At 35.2% G+C, this 22,274-nt stretch overlaps 3 protein-coding genes across 3 annotated transcripts; all 3 read left to right on the forward strand.

Moving 5' to 3' along the window:
- The first annotated feature begins 1,471 nt into the window (after window positions 1-1,471).
- On the forward strand, window positions 1,472-3,252 carry LOC148869343 (protein kinase PINOID 2-like). The gene is made up of 2 exons (XM_088967856.1): window positions 1,472-2,060; window positions 2,190-3,252. The coding sequence occupies exons 1-2, from the start codon at window positions 1,495-1,497 to the stop codon at window positions 3,052-3,054; spliced, it is 1,431 nt and encodes a 476-aa protein (XP_088823982.1). The 5' UTR covers window positions 1,472-1,494; the 3' UTR covers window positions 3,055-3,252.
- Window positions 3,253-10,339: 7,087 nt separating this feature from the next.
- Window positions 10,340-11,750, forward strand: LOC148869344 (early nodulin-93-like). The gene is made up of 4 exons (XM_088970191.1): window positions 10,340-10,811; window positions 11,187-11,248; window positions 11,336-11,411; window positions 11,491-11,750. Exons 1-4 carry the CDS (start codon window positions 10,721-10,723, stop codon window positions 11,589-11,591), a joined length of 330 nt encoding a protein of 109 aa, XP_088826317.1. The 5' UTR covers window positions 10,340-10,720; the 3' UTR covers window positions 11,592-11,750.
- A 5,082-nt stretch (window positions 11,751-16,832) lies between these two features.
- LOC148869345 (early nodulin-93-like) lies at window positions 16,833-17,899 on the forward strand. Its single transcript, XM_088973262.1, has 4 exons — window positions 16,833-17,078; window positions 17,334-17,395; window positions 17,480-17,555; window positions 17,641-17,899. The coding sequence occupies exons 1-4, from the start codon at window positions 16,988-16,990 to the stop codon at window positions 17,733-17,735; spliced, it is 324 nt and encodes a 107-aa protein (XP_088829388.1). The 5' UTR covers window positions 16,833-16,987; the 3' UTR covers window positions 17,736-17,899.
- The last annotated feature ends 4,375 nt before the right edge of the window (window positions 17,900-22,274 follow it).

Here is a 22,274-nt window from a genome sequence, read left to right on the forward strand (position 1 = left end):
TAAGGTAGGCCAATTCGGTGTGTATCCCGAACTGTTTACCAGGTTGGCCAGATCGGCGAGGTGTATCCCGAACTGTTACAAGGTCGGTTAGTTCGGCGAGGTATATCCCGAACTGTTACAAGGTTGGCCAGTTTAGCGATGTGTATTCCGAACTGTTACAAGATTGGCCAGTTAGGCGAGGTGTATCCCAAACTGTTACAAGGTAGGCCAGCTCGAATTACTTTCTGGTTTGGGGCCAAGGGTGAGTTCGGTTCCCCAGTAGGGAGTTCGGTCCGTTGGTGTCCCCTTGGTGTTCGCACTTTAGGCTTGCTTTTGTGCTGAGCTGTTGTCTTTGCCACGTGTCGCATAACTGTGAGGTCAGGACAAATCTTCCTTCATCAGGTCCCATACATAGCTCATAAACTATATTTTATTAAAAATACAGAGAGTCTAACTCAAGTATCCATCAGTCATTAGAAATTCTCTCAAAAAAAAAAACACAGTCATCAAAAGGCTATTTATTTCAGCCTGAATTTGCTCTTCTTGTAGTATTATTACTCGTTACCATCCTCACAACACATCTCAGTCACACACACCGGAAACATCTAACATTCTATATTTATTATAGTATTTCATAGTACTTGATTACTGGACCAGCTTAAGCTGAATCTTCAGCTCAGCCCTCCAAACGGAACCTTAATCTTGGACCAACTATGAGCGAGCCGTGCGGACCGGACCACACAGCCCCGAGATTCCTTTCGTATGGGGAATGCCAATTTAAGCCATCCATGAATTTCCATGCATATATGTAAGTTATAACTACCACCATCATTGGCCATTAAGGGAGCCTCTGATGTTGTCCGGTTTCAACTGGGTCTCACAAAAATATGTCTTCCCAGTCCCAGATTCCTATATACTTCCAACTCAAATGTTTGTGCCACGTGTACAATGGTTGACTAGTACACGTCACCTGCCACTTGTCCCCTCATCGACATATGGGTTGGTGTCACATGCATAGCAAGATAGCTATAAACAGTTAAAAAGGAGCAATAAGAAATTTTGAGGTGCAATTTAATGTGACACGGGTGCTGCATGTACCTCCCCCGAACTTTCTCCCACCAATCTCTCTACTTCCTTTAACTAGTCTACAATCACAAATGTCAAGCACACAATTAAGATAGACAGAGATGATCTTTTCTTTTCTTTTGTTTTTTCAATGAGGTCTAGCTGCTTTCTAACCATTGGATTGGTATGAGATGATGGTACAAGATTGGGTGTGATGTGGGGTAGATTCCAATCTCCCTCCTCATGTGAAGGGGACCCTCAAGGCATCCAAATATTTGCCACGTGTGTTCAAATTCAAAATAAATCCAGCCCTGAGAGAAGATTAGTTCATTAATTAAAACATGGGAATTATAACTTTTTCATAAGCAGGAAGTTTAATTTATTGACCATGTATAAATATAGGCGTTGCAGCACTAGAGAAGAAGTTACTTTGATACAGGTCGCACCGCCATGACTACAACAAGCAGAGATGAATCCGACTACGACAGTAGCTGTTCTTCGGTCACACTGCCGGACTCCCGCTACAGCTGGATAAGCGACTTCAGCTTTGGCAGCAGGAGCTCCGTTTCAGTCTGTTCCTTCAGTGACCACACCCTCTCCTGTGGTCAAAAGCCACACAAGGCCAACCAAGCTGCCTGGGAAGCCATGAAACGCCTCCGAGGCGAGAATGGCCAAGTTGGGCTTCACCACTTTCATTTGCTTCGCCGGCTTGGAAGTGGAGACATCGGAAATGTCTACCTCTGCCGGCTCCGGAATCCTGTTGTGGGATTGCCTGAGTGCTTGTATGCTATGAAGGTGGTTGACAGAGAAGCTCTTGCATTTAGAAAGAAGCTTCAGAGGGCAGAGATGGAGAAGGAAATACTGCGAATGCTTGATCATCCTTTCCTCCCAACACTCTACGCCGAGTTCGATACCTCTCACTACTCATGTCTAGTGATGGAGTTTTGTCCCGGCGGCGATTTATATGCTGTCCGGCAACGCCAGCCCGGGAAGCGTTTTAGCATCTCATCTGCCAAGTAAAGTTTCTCTTCTTTCTTTTCACTATTTCTTGCTGGTTTTCAGGTCTCTTAAGATAAAAGCTGTGATGGTTCATAGATGGAACTGAGGCTAACTAATGGATTTGAAAAAAAAAAAAAAAACTATAGGTTTTATGCGGCTGAAATCCTTCTGGCTCTGGAGTATCTTCACATGCTGGGGATTGTATACAGAGACCTTAAGCCAGAGAATGTTCTAGTTCGGGAAGATGGGCACATTATGCTCTCCGACTTCGATCTCTCCTTCAAATGCGACGTGGTGCCCAAGCTCCTAAGGACGAAACCCAACCCTGCTGCTACATACAGGAATGTTAAGAGCTCAACCCCTTCATGTGCTGCACCCATGCAACCTGTGTTTTCATGTTTTCTGGCGTCTACCAAGAGTAGCAAGAAAAAGAAGGAAGCTGCCATGGGAGCAGTGGCACCAGAGGTTGATTTACAGAATGTTGATCCAGAGCTGGTGGCTGAACCCATCAATGCTCGTTCTAAGTCATTTGTAGGTACCCATGAGTACTTGGCACCAGAGGTGATCTCAGGGTTGGGCCATGGAAGTGCTGTGGATTGGTGGACATTAGGGGTGTTCTTGTATGAGCTCTTGTACGGGAAGACACCCTTCAAAGGTGAAAGCAATGAGAAGACTCTTATCAATATCATTAAGCAGCCATTAACTTTCCCCAGGATTGGTGTTAGTACCAGCAAAGAACTTGAAGAGATAGCCAAAGTTCAGGACCTCATAAGCAAGCTTCTGGTGAAGAATCCAAAGAAGAGAATTGGGAGCTTGAAGGGTTCCGTTGAAATCAAGAGGCATGAATTCTTCAAGGGCGTCAACTGGGCTCTGATTAGATCAGCCAAGCCTCCTGAAGTCCCCAAGGATTTGCGCAGGATCAAGAGCAAAGCTTCTTTATCAAAGTTTAGCAGCAGGAAAGAAAGAAAACCTGCATATCAGCTCGCTGATCACCATTTTGACTACTTTTAATTGTAAATAAATATAAATAGATAGAGATGAAAAAGCATGTTATACTAATGAAAGAGTCTTTTCTTTTTCTTGGGTTTTGGTAGAGAAAGAAAGAGTTTTTTTGCTTTCTCTCTCTCTGCTAAAACCTGGTATTATGATTAAGATGTTCCTGTAATTCTTTTTTGTTTCCTATTAATGGAAGAGTTCTTTTCTGGAAAAGTCTTTTGATTTCCTCCTCCTTGTTAGATCCCTTTTCCCTGTATAAGTGCATGCCCAAGGACCCAATATGGAAAAGATGATAAAAAAAATATGGAACCCATAATTGTTCCAATTTTCTTTTCTCATGGAACTCATGTGCTGACAATAATGGCTCTTCATCAATGATGAAAATAATAATAAAAAGAAAAGCTAGTATCATCTCTCATCTATCAACCATCTGTAGTTTATTTGGTGATCTTCTTTATTATATATATATTTTCTTGTGGGCACCCAACTCTCCACACTCCACAGGACTGAAATGAATCCCCCTATCGCTCGCCAATTTAAAAAAAGAACACAAACCCATTATAATCACCTGCAACTTTTCCATGAATGCTCTGTTCATCAAGCTTTGCATATCCTTTGGATAGCATAATTTCAATCAGAACTCATAAGCAACCAATATAATTGATGAATTAATTAATTAGATTTCATCGACACTAATATATTCCAACTGCTAGTGATTGAAGATATTGGGCTGATCTTCTCATTTGTTTAGTTTTACTTTATTAGTCTGTTATTGGATAAGAATCATGGGGAGAAATTAACTGCTTTTTTTTTCTTTTCAGTGAGGAGCCTTTTATGATGATGGCTTCGACTGAAGACTACTGAGCCAGAAACTAGCAAAAGGTCAAGGCTCAAGGGATGTTTTCGTCATTTTAAGGACTGCCGTGACCAACCTATTGATGGTCTTTCAACTGAGTCACTGACCGTCAGCTCATGGATGCACGCGGGCTTTGGGCTTTTCTTTATGCGAGAAATACGACCCACTCGGCCAGAGTCTCTCGACAGGGACAGAGAGGGTGGGTATTGTAAGTTCAGTAGATAGAGTATTGGTTTTCAAGGACTGGTCCGTCCGAGAAGTCCACACTCCACAACCTTTAAAAGAGATGGAGACCTTGTGTTGTGGCTTCTAGTTCTAACCTAGTAACCTTCGCTGTGGGGTGAAGGGACCTAACCTTCTCATAAACCTGAAATGACCATTATGTCCAATGCCATTCAGAGTTTGTAGGGCGAATCAGTGTTCTGATTCGAATTGAATTTTATATTGGATTTGCAATTTTGAATTGAATTCGGATTGCAATAAGATATTGTACAGCATTCATGGATTAAATAAGAATTGATTTCATGAACAAAATATATTGAAAGTAAATTTCATGAAGCTTGGACAGACTCTAGTAATAAATTGAATCTAATCGAATCATATTGGATTGTAGAGGGATGAATCCATATTTAATCTAAAATTATATAAAAATATTGAATTTGGATAACATTTAACAGGACCAAATTTGGATAAACAAATACCATTTGTAACCCAAATAGCTGAGTAGTCCTGGATTTGTAAGGGATTGCTAGAGAATAAAGAAAAAAGAACCTATTCCCGAAGACTATCTAACAACTTAAAGCTTCTAAGTTCAATTAGCAAAACCTATTGACTAAGTGATGATATAGTGTTCAATTCTCATTATCCTTATTATAATTAATTAACTTTTAGCATAAAGTATGGATAGGCTGTATATTTTATTTGTCGACTGAGCGAATGTGTTAGAAAATAAAAACTTATACCAAAACTTTATTTAACACTTTAAATTGAAAGATTTTTCAATATGAATCCTCATTATCCCCATTATAATTAATTAAATTTCAATACAATATATAAATGGGCTTTAGGGCCGAATTAACCCCCACTCCGATCTTGTATAGCTTCTTTTTACCAAAAAAAAAAAAAAAAAACTAATCGGAGAGCTTACTTAGCCATGGCCCAAGAGGGAATGAATGGAGCCGCCCAAGGAACACACCAGGACACCAAGAACATGAGCCCGTGAACGGAGGAAACGACAAATTGTTCCACCGAAAGCCAAAACATTGGCGTAGTCACCGCTCGGCATTGCTGATAATCTGACCTGAGTCCTGACCTCAGGCTCAGGCTCTCAGAGTTTCAACATCGATGCAACAGCACAACACCGCCCCATTTTAGTTTTCACGTTTCTCATCAACCCATCATGCGCCATGACTTCCGGCTTTTTTGATTTACTATTCACGTTCATGTCTTAGACATGGATGCGTGACAAGCACCATTTTCAATTTATTACATTTTTTTCTCTTTTTCTTCTCCAGCTTTGTCTTTCAGCGTCCCTGGCGAGCCATTTTTGCACTTAACGTGGCAAAATGTGCACTACACAGGGGCTCGGCCGGCCTAAATGTGCAAGAACAAATCCAATGTAAGAGAAAAGCTATGTACCAAGCACAAAACAAATGTCCCACACCAAGTCAGCTGATTTGGCGAGGGATATTTATTTGGAGAGACATGAGAAGCAGCTTTTTGCTTTTGATAATTGTTCATATGAGAGGCACTGGAAGGGGCCCTAGAAAGCTAAGTTTAACAAAATACTCTTGAATGAATGTGGCCTAGGGTTTATTAGTAGTCATTCACTCATTTGCGTGTGTCCACTGTAAAATAATAAATGGGTCTCCCTAGCAAACAACTAGATCTCTGGATGGGGATCTGTTGTGGGGCCAAACCATTCCTTGAGTTCATAGAGATAGAGGCGCCCCACTAATGAGGAGAGAGACACATGTATCCAATCAGGTCTTCTGTTGATTTCTGTCTGAAATATAATCCTAGTGATGTATCCACTCTGTTCTACTATCTTCCCAAATGAAGGGAACTCTATAGAGACTATAATGGCCAAAGCTTAGAAAGCTTAGAGAGAGAGAGAGAATCAATTCTTTTGAACATTTTATCATATCATGTAGTGTAGAAAAAGTTATTTGATTATTTAGCATATTGCCTCTTATTGCAGCAATTGAAATAATGAGTATTATTATTCTTATGTAGAGACATGATCTCTAAAATGATAAGAACAACAAAGATCTTCAAGCGTCAATCATGGATCTGAACTTTTAGATGCAACTCCAGCCCTACCATAGGGACGGTTTGCCAAGCTTAGCTTGGGCTCAGGGAAAACAAAAAGTTAGGCTCACGCTTGTCTGTGGCTCATGATGATCCAAAAGTGATGAGTTTGGACTTGGACCGCCATGTATCTACCAAGTTCTGGCTTGATTTGGGTCTCCAATAGTTAATATTAGGTCCATTAAAGCCCAAAACTTGAAAGCATGTTATGGGCCCATAATCCACGGGCTCGAGTAAAGTTAGGTGAAATAAAAATAACTTGCCAAGTTACCGCGTGTTATTCTATCTAATAAAGCATATATATAATATATTTTAAAAATCGCAGTGCCCATTTGGTTCACAGTAAGAATCAGAATCTAATTGAAATTGGAATCGAAATCGGAATGATCTATTTTCTCAGGGCCCATTTGGTTTTCAGTAGGAATCAGAATCTAATCGTAATTGGAATTGGAATGATCTATTTTCTCCCACTCGTTTGATTCAGATGGTAACCGGAATCAGTTGGAATGAATTCTCTTCGTCAAATGGGAGAATGCCATTCGACGAGAAATGGGAATGGATTTCGATTCCTTCCAATCAAGTGGGCTCACACCCCCTAAAATTTTGATTAGGCTCGATCCATTAAGACAAAGCTCATGAACGAGCTAAGCCAGCTTTGCTCATTCAACACTAGACGTTTTAGTGAACACAAATTGTTATTCCACTTGATACCAGAGGAAGCTTCAGTTAGTCTTTTTTTTTTATAGGGTCCATCCAGTCATTAAGTGACACGTGGCACGCCAAACTGTGATGACACCTCAATTCCATGCGGGATGCATATTCCAACCTGAGGAGACCAACTGGGCACCCCGCAACAGGGCAGCACTTTCCACCTCGAGAAAGATAGCTAAGGACCTCGAAGGCTGACCTGCACTCCTCCTCCAACCCGAGCAATCAATGATATAGGTAGCCAGCTGACCTCTGGGGTACCGACCTACTGACCTGTCGACCTGCATGACAGATTGGCCTTATTCGAGCAATGTGCCTCTCGATTCCAAATCAGGTGCTAGCACTTCGCCCACACGGCATAGATGACCCTGGTCTCTGTATGACTTGGAGGGATTGAATGAGGATCACCGCCAACGTGGGAAAGACACCCCCTGAAGATAACCAGCAATAAGGTCCGGAGTCCCCGGATGTCTCAGACATGGAACTCGAACCCCCAGCGCCTGCAAAAGGACTCAACTCCTTTACAAAGTACATACTATTTAGTGTAAACACAGCTCTCGTTTTTTTGCTCTCTGCTCGCCTCAAAGCTGTTGAGAAGTATAGCTAAGGATGTAAAATAAGAAAAAAAAAAGAAAAAGAAAAATTGTTGATAGATACTTTGGATGGGCTTGGTTCGCTATCAGAATTGGAATTGAAATGTTATAGAATCAAAATCAAATTGTCTATTCCTCCTGCCTGTTTGGTTCTGATCGTAATTGGAATTGGATTCCATAAAATATATATAATTCCCAAGGGTGCCTTTTTTATGCCAATTCCCAAGGAGTGTTGCCATCAGGAAAAGAGAAATAAGGGGGATGTTTGGTTCCATTGGCGTTTATTGAAAAACTACCACTACATTAGCGCCACATAGGCATTGGCGTTTATTGCAGATGAAGTAAAATGAAACAATTGTTTGGTTTCACCGTTTATCAATTAAATGATAGAAAACTGGAGTGCTTTGATTTTTATGCATGGAGCATTTGGGGAACGTTAAATTCATGTTTCCCCAAATACCTCACTGTTTATTGAAACCAAATGCTAATGTGACACACTTTAATGAGTATTCAACTAAACAAAAAAAAATGTTTAAAGCAAAACATATTTAAAGTGAAAAAGTATAAATAAACGTTTAAAGTGAAATATTACATATAAATGCCCTGTCCATAAAGGCTCATGGAACCAAACACATACATACAAAGTGTGGTGTGGTGGGGTGGGGGGGGGGGGGGGGGGTTATAAGGTTTTTTTTTTTTTTTCAGTTGGCTGGACAAAGGGGGAGAGGCCGGAATGGTCATTTCTTCAAAAGGAGGAATGCTATCCTCCTAGGAATGGGAATTGGAGTCTCATTCCGCCCAACCGAATGGCCATTCCAATTCTAGATCTTAATCCGATGAACCAAATGGACCCTTATCTTAAAAATAATTATGCTGTTCTGCATGGAGAAAGAGTAGCGTATGATTTTTTTTCAAAAATTTTATTAAAGCACGTGGTTTTCAGTCATTGAGAGAACAAAAAATAATGTCAAACAAGCGTTGTATCTTTTCTATTTAAAATAAGTGTTAATATGACAAGAGTTTTTTTTTTTTTTTTTTCTTGCAATATATCTCAATATGTGAAAGGCTCTATCTAGCATTCATTAAAAGATAAATTTTCTTCCTTGTCCAGATTTTAAAATGAAGATTTATAGATAGTTGTCTTATAGTGGCTACAAACTAATGAGAAGACGAAGAACTTTAAGTCCAAGCCCAAAGGAATGGGCCCAATCAAGCAAAGAAGAAAGGAGTAGCCCTAGCCCAATTGATCAAAGGACGTTGGACCATCCATTTTAAAGGTCAAGATAAACAACCATCAATAAGATAGGGACACCGTCTTTACTTTTATTTTTCTTTTTGTTTTTAGTTAAACTATAGAGGTCACTTTTTTAGGTAACCTCTCAATCTCAGGTTGGGTGCTCATACTTATCCTTAGTACACTTGTGTGAATGAATGACACGGAGCTGGATGGAAGATTAAGGTTAAAAATGGTATCCACATTTGTCGATTCAAATTTAAATTTGAATCTATATTCACATTTGTTCAAATTGGATCAAATTTAAATATGGATCCAAGTATATCAAATTCAATCTATAGCATTTGCAACCCAAGCATCCATCATTTGGAGGGTCCACCTAGTCTAACGTTAAAATACTTTTAAGCCCAAAAAACACTTTTAAAAGCACAAACTCCTGAAGCTTATTCAGATGCAATAGATATAGTACACAAATCAATGTCTTTTTTTACATCGAGGTATTCTGGTAATTACATCTCTTTAATATTAAATTAAAACTTGTATCTCAAAAGGGTTTATAATTTTATAATAGAAACAAAGCATGTAAGACAAGTTTGAACTGGCTTAAAAAAATAAAAAGACAATTTTCATATTTGAAAAAAATGCCAAGTGAATTTTTTGGGGTCATTTTGAAAAAAAAAAATCATTAAGGCCCCGTTGGTTTGCAGGAATAGGAGTTTGAAATTGGAATCGGAGTTCAAATGTTTGGTTGTGTAAAATCCGAATCCCATTCTTATTCTTATTGGACCCTGTCCCTTCTTTGGAAATGAAATCTCACTTCTCCTGATTTTAATTTTCATTCCCATTCTTATCTGAACCAAATAAATTATAAGAATTCTAATTCCGATTATAAACTAAAAAAAACCCTAAAATGATCTATTCACTCTATCATTCATATAGCTTTAAAAACCGACTCAAAAACAAAACCATTTTAACCATTGATTCCCAATCAAATAATTCAATTGTCCCGTCTAATCCTAATCAAATAGTTTCAATAACCAAAGTTATAACCGATTTTAAAATCAAATGGTCCAACCATCCAATCTGATCGGCTTTTCAAAACCATGATCATTCATTGTATATCGCTCCAAACTAATTTAATTGTCTAAAAGTTTTTTTAAGTTTTTTATTAAAAAAGAAGAGAGAGCAAAGAACTTTATTTTTGAAGGATAAGAAAGGAAAGAATTAATGGTCAGATCAGTGACCAAAAAGCAAGAAAACACAGGTCCATGAGTGCACTACGACAGTCAAACTGCTGGTTATCCACTAAATAGGAGAGAGAGACGTTAGATGTGGAACACGTGGCGTCATCGTAGGATTCTTTACAGTTTGATAGGCACGAAGGACGATTGCCAGGTTTGTCACCACCCACGGTTTTCCGAGATCAGCTTCATCCAAACCGATGGCCACAATTATTTACTTTTTCTCCGTGTACGGTAAAAATATAGGACGTGATAGAATATGCGCGTCAACAACTTTATGCCCTCCGTGGTACACATTATTTACACTCGCGATCTCCTTCCCTGCAAAATCTAATGCCAATAATACCCTCTAACATGTATATCTTACTTCTTGATGAGAGGGCTAGATCGTCAATTCATGCCCCGCTAGAACTGGAAGTCTAATAAAGAGAAGCAGGGGTAGTATGGGGACAGGATCCGAGCAAGTACTGAACAAATAGTGAAGAAAGGACGTCGGAAGGAAGCTGAAAACCATCAAACTCCGCTCCCAAAACCCTGAAACCACTCTTTCCCTCTCCAAACTTTTCTCATCCTATAAATGTGGCCAACCTACCATCTCCCAAATTCATGCAGTTGCAGTCTCTAGAAGCTAATCTAATCTTTAAGCTTACTTTTGCTTTTACTCTTTCTCTTATCTCCCCGTTTTTCTCAATTATCCAATTCAACTTCTTCAGTGACTTTACACTCATCTTCTGAAGAAATGGACAAAAATGTGGCTCAGTCCCCTCTTGAGGGAAATGGGTTGGCTTCATTTGACCAGAAACTAGCCATGGCAAAGCGATGTTCTCATGGTATATGATTCTTCTCTTCTGTTTTCGTGTTCATTCAATCTTTACTTTTGTTTGCAGTGCAAAAGCAAAAAAACCCAATTTATTGTTCAGTTCATCCACCATCCATTTAAGCTCGATGAGCTGATGGTACCTAGGTTGTCATAATGCCCAACATTCTGAGATTCCTTGTGCGCATCTGCACCCTGTCTATCCACATATGCCACAGATCATCGCATTACGCAGGCTGTGGTTTATGGGTTGTCAGATGATCTCTTTCTCTCTTTTCTTCAGAAGGATTGAAGCAAACCCATCTAGCAAAAAGTTCCGCTTGCTTCTGTGTCTCATTTTCAAGTTCTCCTATCACGATTTTGAAAATTTTGTTCTTATTTTCAACAGAGGGCGTAATGGCTGGGGTAAAGGCGGCTGCTCTGGCGGCCATTGCTACTGCAATTCCTACTGTAAGCTTCTGTAACATGGTTAGGAGATAGTACAGCCCTTTATTTTCATATCGATAACACAACTCTGCTGTGCTTCGTCTCACGCAGTTTGCAAGTGTTAGAATGCTGCCTTGGGCCAGAGCTAATCTCAACCCCACTGCTCAAGCTCTCATCATCTCTACAGGTCTGCTCTCTCTTTCTCTCTCTCTCTCTCTCTCTCATTAAATTTCTGTTTCTTAATGTATTTGATGCTCCGGTGGCAGTGGCTGGTTCCGCATATTTTATAGTTGCAGACAAGACAGTGCTGGCTACGGCAAGGAAGAACTCATTCAAGGGTCACACTGACACAGATGCTAACTTTTAAATCGGAATTCCAGACATGAATCGGCTCTTGGAGTCTTTCTGTTTTTCTCTCCTTCCCTTTCGTCCGGAGTAGGGTCCGTTCCGTTGTATGCAAGCCCAAGGTTGTCAATGTAAATGTCTGATTATAAGTAAGGAAATTGGGTTCCGAATTACGATCGAATCAGAATTTCGCAATTTCCTGGTTTTAGATGGTATTATAGCATGGGAATTTGATCAAATGATACATAATGACTTTTTATTTACATAGAATGATAGAAGGGAAGAATAATTTTCCAGAGTAATGCAAAAGGGTAGATATGAGAGATGGGTAATTTCTTATAAATGACTTCTCAGTGTAGAGTAGAGCTCAGGCCGAAATTAGTTTAGCGTGGTAAGTTAAGATTCTGCAAAGCAGATGCTACAATTTAAGGGAACCTATCTGGGGTCTAGGTTGGATCTGTTTGGGTCACAGTCGGAATGGAATTGAAATCCTTCCGAATTAGAATTGGAATGGTCTATTTCTGTCTGCTTGATTCAGATATGAATCTAAACGGGAATGAGAATACTGGAATGGGATTTCATCCTCAATGGAGGAGGGATGGTCATCCCTTAAATGGGGAATGCAATTCCATTTTAAATGCAACGAGATTTTTGTTCTTGGACGACCCATTTCGATTAGAGACCTCTGTCAAAATGGATGTTTCCCATCACTTGAAAAATTAAAGGGTTGTTTGTCTAAAGGATTTCATTATTGATTCTCTCAGACAATATTAATTCCAAATCTATTTATACATAGAAAACCAAAACCACAGCAGCTATATCTTATGGCTTTTGAGAGAAGAAATGATAAGAGAAACTGATTTGCCAATACCACTTTCGGTCTTACCCTCCCAACCGATTTGGTAATTCACCTTGAAATTTTTCATTTTTTAGGCTGATCAATTCCTCGAAAATAAGTGGAGGAAACGGTCACTCAAGATTTTCGTTGATGGGGTGATTTTCAAATCCAAGGGAGATAACCCAAAGGATTTGGTCGGAAGTATTGCTCTGTCAATTCTGTGTTATAAATTAGGGGGCAGCAAATTAGATTTTTGAGGGGGATTGCTGTCCAAAAATCCCTATAAATTAACATGGTCTGATTCACGAATGCACGACATATGTAGGATTGTAAAAGGACTGATTGAATATGAGACCCAAATTTGATCTGTTAATATTTGGATTATAATACCCAAATTTGATAATGTTAATATTTGGATTATAATTTGGATCAGTTTCAATATTAAATATCATTACTAAATTAATATAAAATGATAAAAATATTAACCATTAATAGTAATTATTAACCATGTTTGTCTTGTTCTACATATTGAATATTGATAATGCAAATTTCGAATCCCAAAAATAGATGTAAAAATTACCACCTTTCTCCTACCTGACCTATAAAAAAATTCTTAATAAAGCTGAAACAGTATCATTTTACTTACCGAGGGCCCTGTGTTGCAAGCGCAAAACATGATGGAAAGTGGCTTGTGAAAGGTAAATTATTATATAGGAAAAATTTTTGTGAAAAGTAAATTTTTTAATTAAAAGTTTATTGGAAAAAAGATCTATTTAAAATAAATAAAAAATTATGAATAATAATATATTTAATTTCATAAAATAAAAATAAATAAACAAATAAATTATCACGTCCATCGGGCAATAGAGTGAAAGAGGGAGAGATGACTTTCATCATTGTATTTTTGTTTTATATAATGAAATAATTGTAAATATTTAAATAATTAATTTAATAAATAAATAAATAAATAAATTTATAAAAAAATGAGATAAATAGACAACCAACTAAGAGAGTAATATAAATATATACACGATTCTATGTCTTACTTTTCTAGCAATAATAATTTGTTAGATTATTAAATTATTAACTAATTAAATAATTTAGTAAAATAAGTAAATAAAAACTTTATATATTATCAACAATGATTGGTAAATGCTATCTCAAATTAATTAATTAATTAATTAATTTAGCACTATTAATGGGTCGGGGTGAACTACTAGGCTACAGAGTTCATGAACCGGCTTAGCCCAGTTCGTAGCCTGGCCTAGTCCAAAACTTGTCTCGCAGACCAGCCCGGCCCGTGGCATGGCACAGGCTCGTGCTAAAATAAAATTTTAAGATCTTATTTAAATTTTTTGTATATTTTTTAATTCATGTTAAAATTTTCATTTTTTTTAAACATGGCTTAGCCCGAGTTTGTAGACCTGTTCATGGGTTGGGTAGCCCAACAGGCAACCCAGCTCGGCCCAATATTTTTTGGGCTTGGACAAAATTTCAGGTCTATGGGCTTGGACTTGGGCTTTAAATACTAGACCCAACTATTTTTTGGGCCAGGCTTAGGCTTTCAGCCCAATCCGAGCCCAAGCCAGGCCCGATACTATTACATATAATAGAAATATACATTATTTATATATAATAAATTTATTATATGTATTCATTTATAAAGTTATTATCAAATATTAATTTACTATATAGGAAATATGAATTAACTTATTAATTTATTACCAAATTAATATAATATTAGTTTATTAAATTGCACCAAAAATAGGACATTTTATGTGTAGAATGGGCTTCGGGTCTTAAATAAGGGCAAGGCTCGGGCTCAAGATCTAGGCCTGAAAGTCGGGTTGGGCACGGGCTCGGGCCTGGACATTTTTTGTTGATAAAGAGGCAAAGCCCGGCCCGTGAATAGGTCTACTGGTTCGTGGCCCAGCCTGGCCTAAGACTTGGCTCGTGGACCAGCCCAGATTATGGTGTGACACGGGCCCGTGCGGTCTCGGGTCGTATATTATATACAATAAGTATATAATATATTAATATATATAATTTTATTTTTAATTTTATTATATTATTTCATTTTCTATTGCATATACAAACAATTGTACACATCAAAATTCATATAATATAAAATTTTAAGATTTTTTTTATTTTAATTTATGTTAAACTTTTCATTGTTTTTTTTTCTCAAAATTTTTAAAAAACATGACTTAGCCCGGTTCATGGCACGGAATGGGCCCACGGAGGCTTGGGCCATATATTATATACAATAATTATATAATATATAATTTTATTATATTATTTCATTTTATTATTGCATATATAAACAAGGGTAAAATACAAAAACCTCCCTTAAAGTTTCTGACAATAATAAAAACCTCCCCTTTAGTTTAACTTTAACAAAAACCTCTCCTATACTTTTAAAGAATTTGACAAAAACCTCCCTTTCGTCACTGACCCAGATGAAAACTAGCTTACATATACTTTTACTGAAAAACCCCATTTGAAAATTGACCAAAAAACTCCCTTCAACCTCATTATACTTTTCTAATCCTTGAACTGCACCGTTTGAAGATGAGAAACACAGCTATTTCGATCATTCATCCAAACCCTATCGGTTCAAAAATAGAGTAATCCTGAAAAATCTGTCATTTTCTTATTCTTTCTTTGTTGTTTTCTTCCTCCTCTTTCAATATTCCTTGAAACTCCATTGACTCAAGCAAGAAGAAGCAATTGTTGACTCTTTCAATGTTCCTCCTCTTTCACTGCTGAAGCTTACTCCAGTCAGATAAAGGTGCAACATTCGATGCTTGGGACAATGGGAAATGCAGCAGCTCATGCATTAAGGATGATACAAGTGGCAAATCTGACTCAGTCTCAACCAAACTAGTCAAGGAAGCTATGCTGAACCCTCACCATCTATAATCAAGGATCTTGTGCCTAATGGGAAGGAGGTTTATCATCTACAGTTATACTTTGTCCATCACCAGTCAAGGAAGCTAATGGGAAAATTCATATAAAATAAAATTTTAAGATCCTTTTTAAAATTTTTATTTACTTTAATTTATATTAAAATTTTCATTATTTTTCTAATTAAAAAAATGGCTTAGCTTAGTTCGTGGCTCAGCTTGGCCTAAGAGTTGGCCAACGGTAGGGCACAGGCCGTATATTATATACAATAATTATATAATATATAATTTTATCTTTAGTTTTATTATAATATTTCATTTTATAATTGCATATATAAACAATTATATACATTAAAAATCATATAAAATAAAATTTTAAGATCTTTTTTATTTTTTTATCTATTTTTTTAATTTATATTAGCTTTTTCATTTTTTTCAATTAAAAAAACATGGATTAGCCCAATTCACAACATGACACAAGCCTACGTGGACTCAAGCTAAGGGTTGTGCTGGGCCGACCCCCGAACGTATCCTGGGGGAGGAAAACATGGCCCACACGGCATGGCCGAACACAGTCCGATTGTAAATAAAATGAGAAATAAAGACGGTTTTTAACAAATATACAAAAGGTAGAAACTTAGTGGCATCATTGTAAATAATTAACAATGATAACTTATCACTTATTTATTTTTATATTTTTATTTTATAAGTATTAGAGGGATGGAATAGACTAGGGGGTCGGATTTGGTCCAATTCGATATGGTCTAATATGAATCCATTTCTAATGGACCAGGTCCAATCCAATCTAGTGAAAACTTTGGACTATTCTGGACCTGTCCAATTCAATTTTTGGACCATTTAATCTGTTTAAATTGATTTTAATTTAGATTGATGTCAATCCAAACTTGATCCTTGACACCTGCATTCTTATCTTCTATCAATGGAACAGATATCTGTTCAATCCAATCCAATATAAATCTATTACAGATGGATCAGGTTCAATCCAATCCAATAAATACTTTGTATTAGACTAGTCTAATTCAATGTGTATGTGTCTTATTCGTATGTGGAATCCGTTCCAACCCAAAACCGGTGCATTGACACCCGTAGATCCAATAAACCATCCCAAAGTTTTAAATGTAAAATAGTTTGGTAAGATAGTTGTGTCGTGCCTGAATCCTTGATAAAATAAAAAAACAATGGTAAACTAGAATTTGCACTGTAGCTAATGAATTTTTCATGCGAATAGTCGCCTAGGCCTCACGTCAAAACCACCATTACTTTACTCAACTAAGAGAGTAAGAATCGCCCTTGGTTTTATCAATCAAACAACTTCCCAGGCCAGCTGATGATTCGCTTGGAAAGTGAGGATATCAGGGAATTACAAAACAGTAGACTCCGACGTTAGAATTCAACCAAAACCATCAAACTCCAGTCCCAACTACCCAGACCATGTCTTCCACATTTCTCCCCTAAAAGTTCTACTTATAAATAACCAACCACCCATCATCCCAAGCTCATTCCTGGTCTATCAAAGAGTAGTACTCATCTCTAAAATTTATTATATATATATATATATATATCATCACCTTATTTACCTTTGTGCCTCTCTTATCAGCCATCAGTTCTAAACATTAATTATTTTCCTTCCCTCCTTGTTTCAATAGCTCTATAATGGCGAAAAATGTACCTAAGTCCTCCCTAGACAGAAATGGGCTGGCTTCACTGGATCAGAAGCTCGCCTTGGCAAAGAGATGTGGTCATGGTATATAATTATAATTATATTCTCTTTTATTGTTTTGTTCATCAGCTTTAGATCGATTAATTTCGTAGAAATTAGTCTATTAGAAAAGAAAATGATTCCGAGAGTAGCTTTCATAGTGTACATGTGAACTGTCATATATAATGCTTTCTTTCCTTTATTGTGGGACCCATGCAGTAGCTCTCTCTCTCTCTCTCTCTGTTCATCTTTAGTCTGTAACTAGACTCGTAACTCGATTGTGTTGTTCTGAAACAATAGAAGGCGTCGTGGCCGGGGCAAAAGCTGCTCTTCTTGCGACCGTTGCTACTGCAATTCCTACCGTAAGTCTTTCTCATAAGTCATAACCAGTTCTAATAGAATTGAAGGGTCATTAATTATATATTGACATCCTGCTTCACATGCAGTTCGCTAGTGTAAGAATGCTGCCTTGGGCTAGAGCCAACCTCAACCCCACAGCTCAGGCTCTCATCATCTCTACAGGTTAATTACCATCTTCTTCTTCTTGTTGTTGATAAATTGAAAAGTTGTGCTTTTTAATGAAATTTGAAACTTTGATGGAATGCAGTGGCAGGTTCCGCATACTTCATAGTGGCAGACAAGACAGTTTTGGCCACTGCAAGGAAGAACTCATTCAAGGGTTACCCAGACATTGAAGTCTAACTAGCTACTCCAGAGTTGGAACCAGACGCCAAATGGATCCTGTATTTTCTTCATTCTTATTAGAGTACTGGAATGGATTGTATTGTACGTTGTATGTATTATGTAAATCCAATTCTATATATGTATATGTGACCATATATTAATTAAGTTGGTGTTTGGCTCTATTCGCATTTTATCTGTTCCTTGCTCCTCATGACCTTCAAGTATCCTATTTTATTCTCCAATTAACAAATAAAAGTAAAATCACGTTCTGTGTTAATAATCCCCAAAGTCATTAAGGACTACAAACGTAAAATCAGTAAGGCCGTGTTTGAGTCATGACAAAGAAGAGACCACAGTTGGCCATCGATTAGCCTAATCACTATAAGTTGATTTTCTTTTCTTTTCTTGTTTTTTTTGGAAAAAATATCAGTGAAATGTTCATGACCAAAGGGAAATTATAAACGGTTTACTTGAGTTGTTATCCATTATCAAAGCTCATTAATTATTTCCAAAATTTTTTTCTTGGGCGTGGCGTTTGATAAGTTTGATGTATCAAAAGTCGAAAAACTATTATTCAGGTTTGAAATCTGAATAGGAAGTAGAAATGATTTTTTAGTTTTAAGAGGCTCTCGTTTTAGTTGGAGCAACTCTCTAATTACTAGTTTACTTTAGAAATAGATTGTTTGATAATATTATAAATAACAAAAACAATATTTAAAAATATTATTCTATTAATAAACAAATATTATGATTTGCTAAAATAAATAATTATTTATTATTTAATTTATAATACAATTTATTTATTATTATCAATTAATAATAAATGAAAATAATATTTTTTAATATTTGAAATAATAATAATAATAATAGAAATAATAATAATTCATGGCATCAATTACTATTATTATTATTATTATTATTATTATTATTATTATTATTATTATTATTATTAAATAAATGATAATATTGAAGGCATTAATGACATTTCGTCATTGCATTTGAAATGCATCTAATTCTAATATGACATGAAACTAGGTCTTACCATTTTAGACTTTTTTTTTCTCTTTTTAGGTGTTAGAAATAGATGTAATCTCAAATGCTCATCACCTCTAAAAAGCAAATTTTTAAGATGTTAAACATATGAAAATGTTATTAGAACCTCAGCATTTTTTTTTTGGAAAATTTCTCAATGTTTTAGGGGAAATCCATGATTTTTGTAAATTTTTATTAAATTTAATTAATGATTTCTGAAGTTGTTAAGGTTGTGCATCGAAGCCACCACGTGGATGTTGTTGTATCCAGTGCTTAGACGACCTCTTTGGGACATGTTAGTGATCGGCACACCACTAGGTGTCACCGGTATTTAAAAATCCGATTTCGAAGTCGATATTCAACATAATCGAATTGAATTCGGATAATCAAATATTTAATCAATTGAATTCGGATATGACTTGATTCGATTCAATAAATATCCCAATTCAACCGATTATTTAATTCTTATATATAATATATAAAATATTTTATATAATTTATATATAATAATTAAGTTATATAAATAATTTATATATTTATATACTTTATATCAATAAAATATTTATTTTATATATTTATTATTTATCAAATATAATTAAATAATCGAATTGGATATTAATTTTCGATACCTGTTGGATATTGAATCAAATTCGGATATCGGATTTTTTTAATTGGATTCGAATTTAGATATTGGCTGATCTAATTCAAATTTGATCCGTTTACACCCCTACACACCACACACAAGGGTCAGCAGAACAAGCAAGAGCCTCGGAGGAAGCATGATTTTTATCTCACCGATAAGCATCCCTACAAGTGAAAGCAAAGCTAACCAAAGACCTTGGCGAGTGATCATCTCTCTTAAGCCCCGCGAGGGACATGTCCAAGTGAACCATGCCACCTAGCTATTTAAAGGCATCTCCCCCAAAGTAGCATGTTTGCCTCAGCTCCAGCTCATTTCTTACAGCACCAGATGTGTTTAAGATATTTTTAATTTGTTCGATGATAGAAATTCCAAATTTACAATTCTTTAGATTTTCATTGGAATTTCTTATCATCGTTATAATCATTTATGTTTGTACTATTTTCTTTCTTTTTGTTTTCAATTACTCCATGTATTTTTCGAGATTTTTTAGCACTTCCCTAAAGTTTTTAGTGGATTTAGATTAATTTCAATTATTTCATGTAAAATTTTAATGGATTATCTTTTAATCACTTTGCAATTATATTACTAGATCCAAAATTTTGTTTTCTTTTCTTTCTTATAATTATTTACTAGCGGGGACCCGTGCGATGTATAGGATTTATTAATCCAAAGCTAAATGATAGAAATGGTTATTACTAAAATACCCCTTATAGTTTCATGGATTTATTAAAATCTATCCTATAGTTAGCATTTTACTAAAACACCACTTATAATTTGCAATGGATTTAATCAATCTTCCATTAGATGACAATGGAAATGACAGTCTTGACCCTAATGTTCATTTAAATAAATTTAATAAAAAAAATACAAATACCATTTTTGCCCTAAATAAGGCACAGACAATTACTATATTGGCTATATTTGGTCAATTTTACTTTCTATACAAAAAAGGTTTTAAGTGTATTTTTGGAATGAAAAATCATGGGCCTAATGGCCAAACAAACACTCCTTATTGAAAGGTTGATTAAGTAAATAAGTTATAAAATATATGGGATGTTTTAGTAAAATGAAAATTATAAGGTAGGTTTAAGTAAATATGTAAAATTATAAGGTGTGTAGGAATGGCAACGGGGTAGGTTCAGGGCTAGGATCATATTCCTTGTCCTTGACCCCGATTTTAAAATTAACCCCCATCCTCATCCCCAAAGGGGATGGGTTCCCCGTGGGGACCTGAATCCCCAAAATTTTTTCAAATAATAGTATTTTTTAAAATAAATAAAAAGTTTTAATTATAAATAATGTTTTAAATATATTTTGATACATATAATATAAATAATATAATAGTATATTTAATATATATATATATATATATATATATATATATATATATATATATATATATATATATATATATATAAGGGCAAGGCGGGGACCTCAATCCCCATCCTTGGCCCCATTGGGTTGGGGAAGTCAGGTCCCCGTCGAGGATGAGGAAAATTGTCATCCCTAAGGTGTGCTCTAATAAATGACCCTAATAGAAACACATAAGAGTATACAATCGTTTTATATTTTCAACTTTTAAATAATTAATAATTATTCATCTTTGATATACTACTTTTAATAAAATTTTTATAATACAAAAATAACAATAATTAAATTCAGTTAGGTTTATTCATCAAATTGATGAAACCGATCAACCTAATTAACTTGACCCGAGTTGGTCGGTTTTCTAGTTTATTAGGTTGGATTTGGTTAAAAAAGTTCCCAAATTGGCCAAGTTGGATCAGTTCACTTTAGCCATTTGAAAACTGACCAAAATCGAATGATTATATTTTAAATATAATTTTTAATATGGAAAAGTGGGAAATTTTCCATATTTCCTAGTCTAAAATGTCTTATATCAAAAATCTAATTTTTAAATTTATTTTTAATATTTGCACTTTTAATTTTTAAAATTAAATTAAATTTTTAAGTTTAAATCTTTTGAATCGACTGACCAAACAGAAAAACCAACCCAAACCGATACAACTTGAGTGGGTCAGTTTTCACAAAGGGTTAGTTGGTTTCAGGTGACCAACTCCCTAACCTAACCAAGCCTATTTAGTTGGCCCAATAGCCGATGACTGAACCGAATCAACTCATGAACGCTCATAATTTCAGCTAAATTAATAGTCTCATTTCTAATAAATAACAATAGTTTAATTTCCAACAATTATTGATAATTTATAACAAAAATACACAATTATTGAAAATATATTGATAAAGAAATATACAATAATTACATAAATTACAAAAATACAATAAGTACTAAAAATATATTAACTTAGTCAATAAATAGTATAATCCCTAATAAATATTAATCAATAACTTATAACAAAAATACAATGAATACAATAAGTACAATAATTTAAATTTAAAAAATTCAATAACAGTAATTTAATCTCCAATAGTTATTGAAAGTTTTTTGTTAAATAAAAAAACAAAATAAATTTATACATAATCATTGAAAATACATTCATCACAAAAAAATAATAAATAAATACTTAAATACAATAAATATTAATTTTAGTATATATAATTGTATAATAAATACAGATTAAGAGTTTAAAATTAATATTAATAAATATTAATTTTTTGAAAGTTATTTTCACGAATTATTACTTGATATAATGAAATTAATTATTTACAATATTATTTAGAAATACTAAATTATTATTACTTTCAATATTATGTTATAACTATTTTTCTACTTTTTAGATTTTTTAAAATCTATTACATAATTTCTTTATTTTAACTATTTAAAACCTAGTTATGTTAAATGTATTGTTATTTAATATATTTAGTTATTTAAATACTTAAATAATATGTAAAATGTTTAATTT

This window comes from Nelumbo lutea, chromosome 2, assembly GCF_056320005.1.
Source record: "Nelumbo lutea isolate HS-2025 chromosome 2, American lotus-T2T, whole genome shotgun sequence".
Lineage (NCBI taxonomy): Eukaryota > Viridiplantae > Streptophyta > Magnoliopsida > Proteales > Nelumbonaceae > Nelumbo > Nelumbo lutea.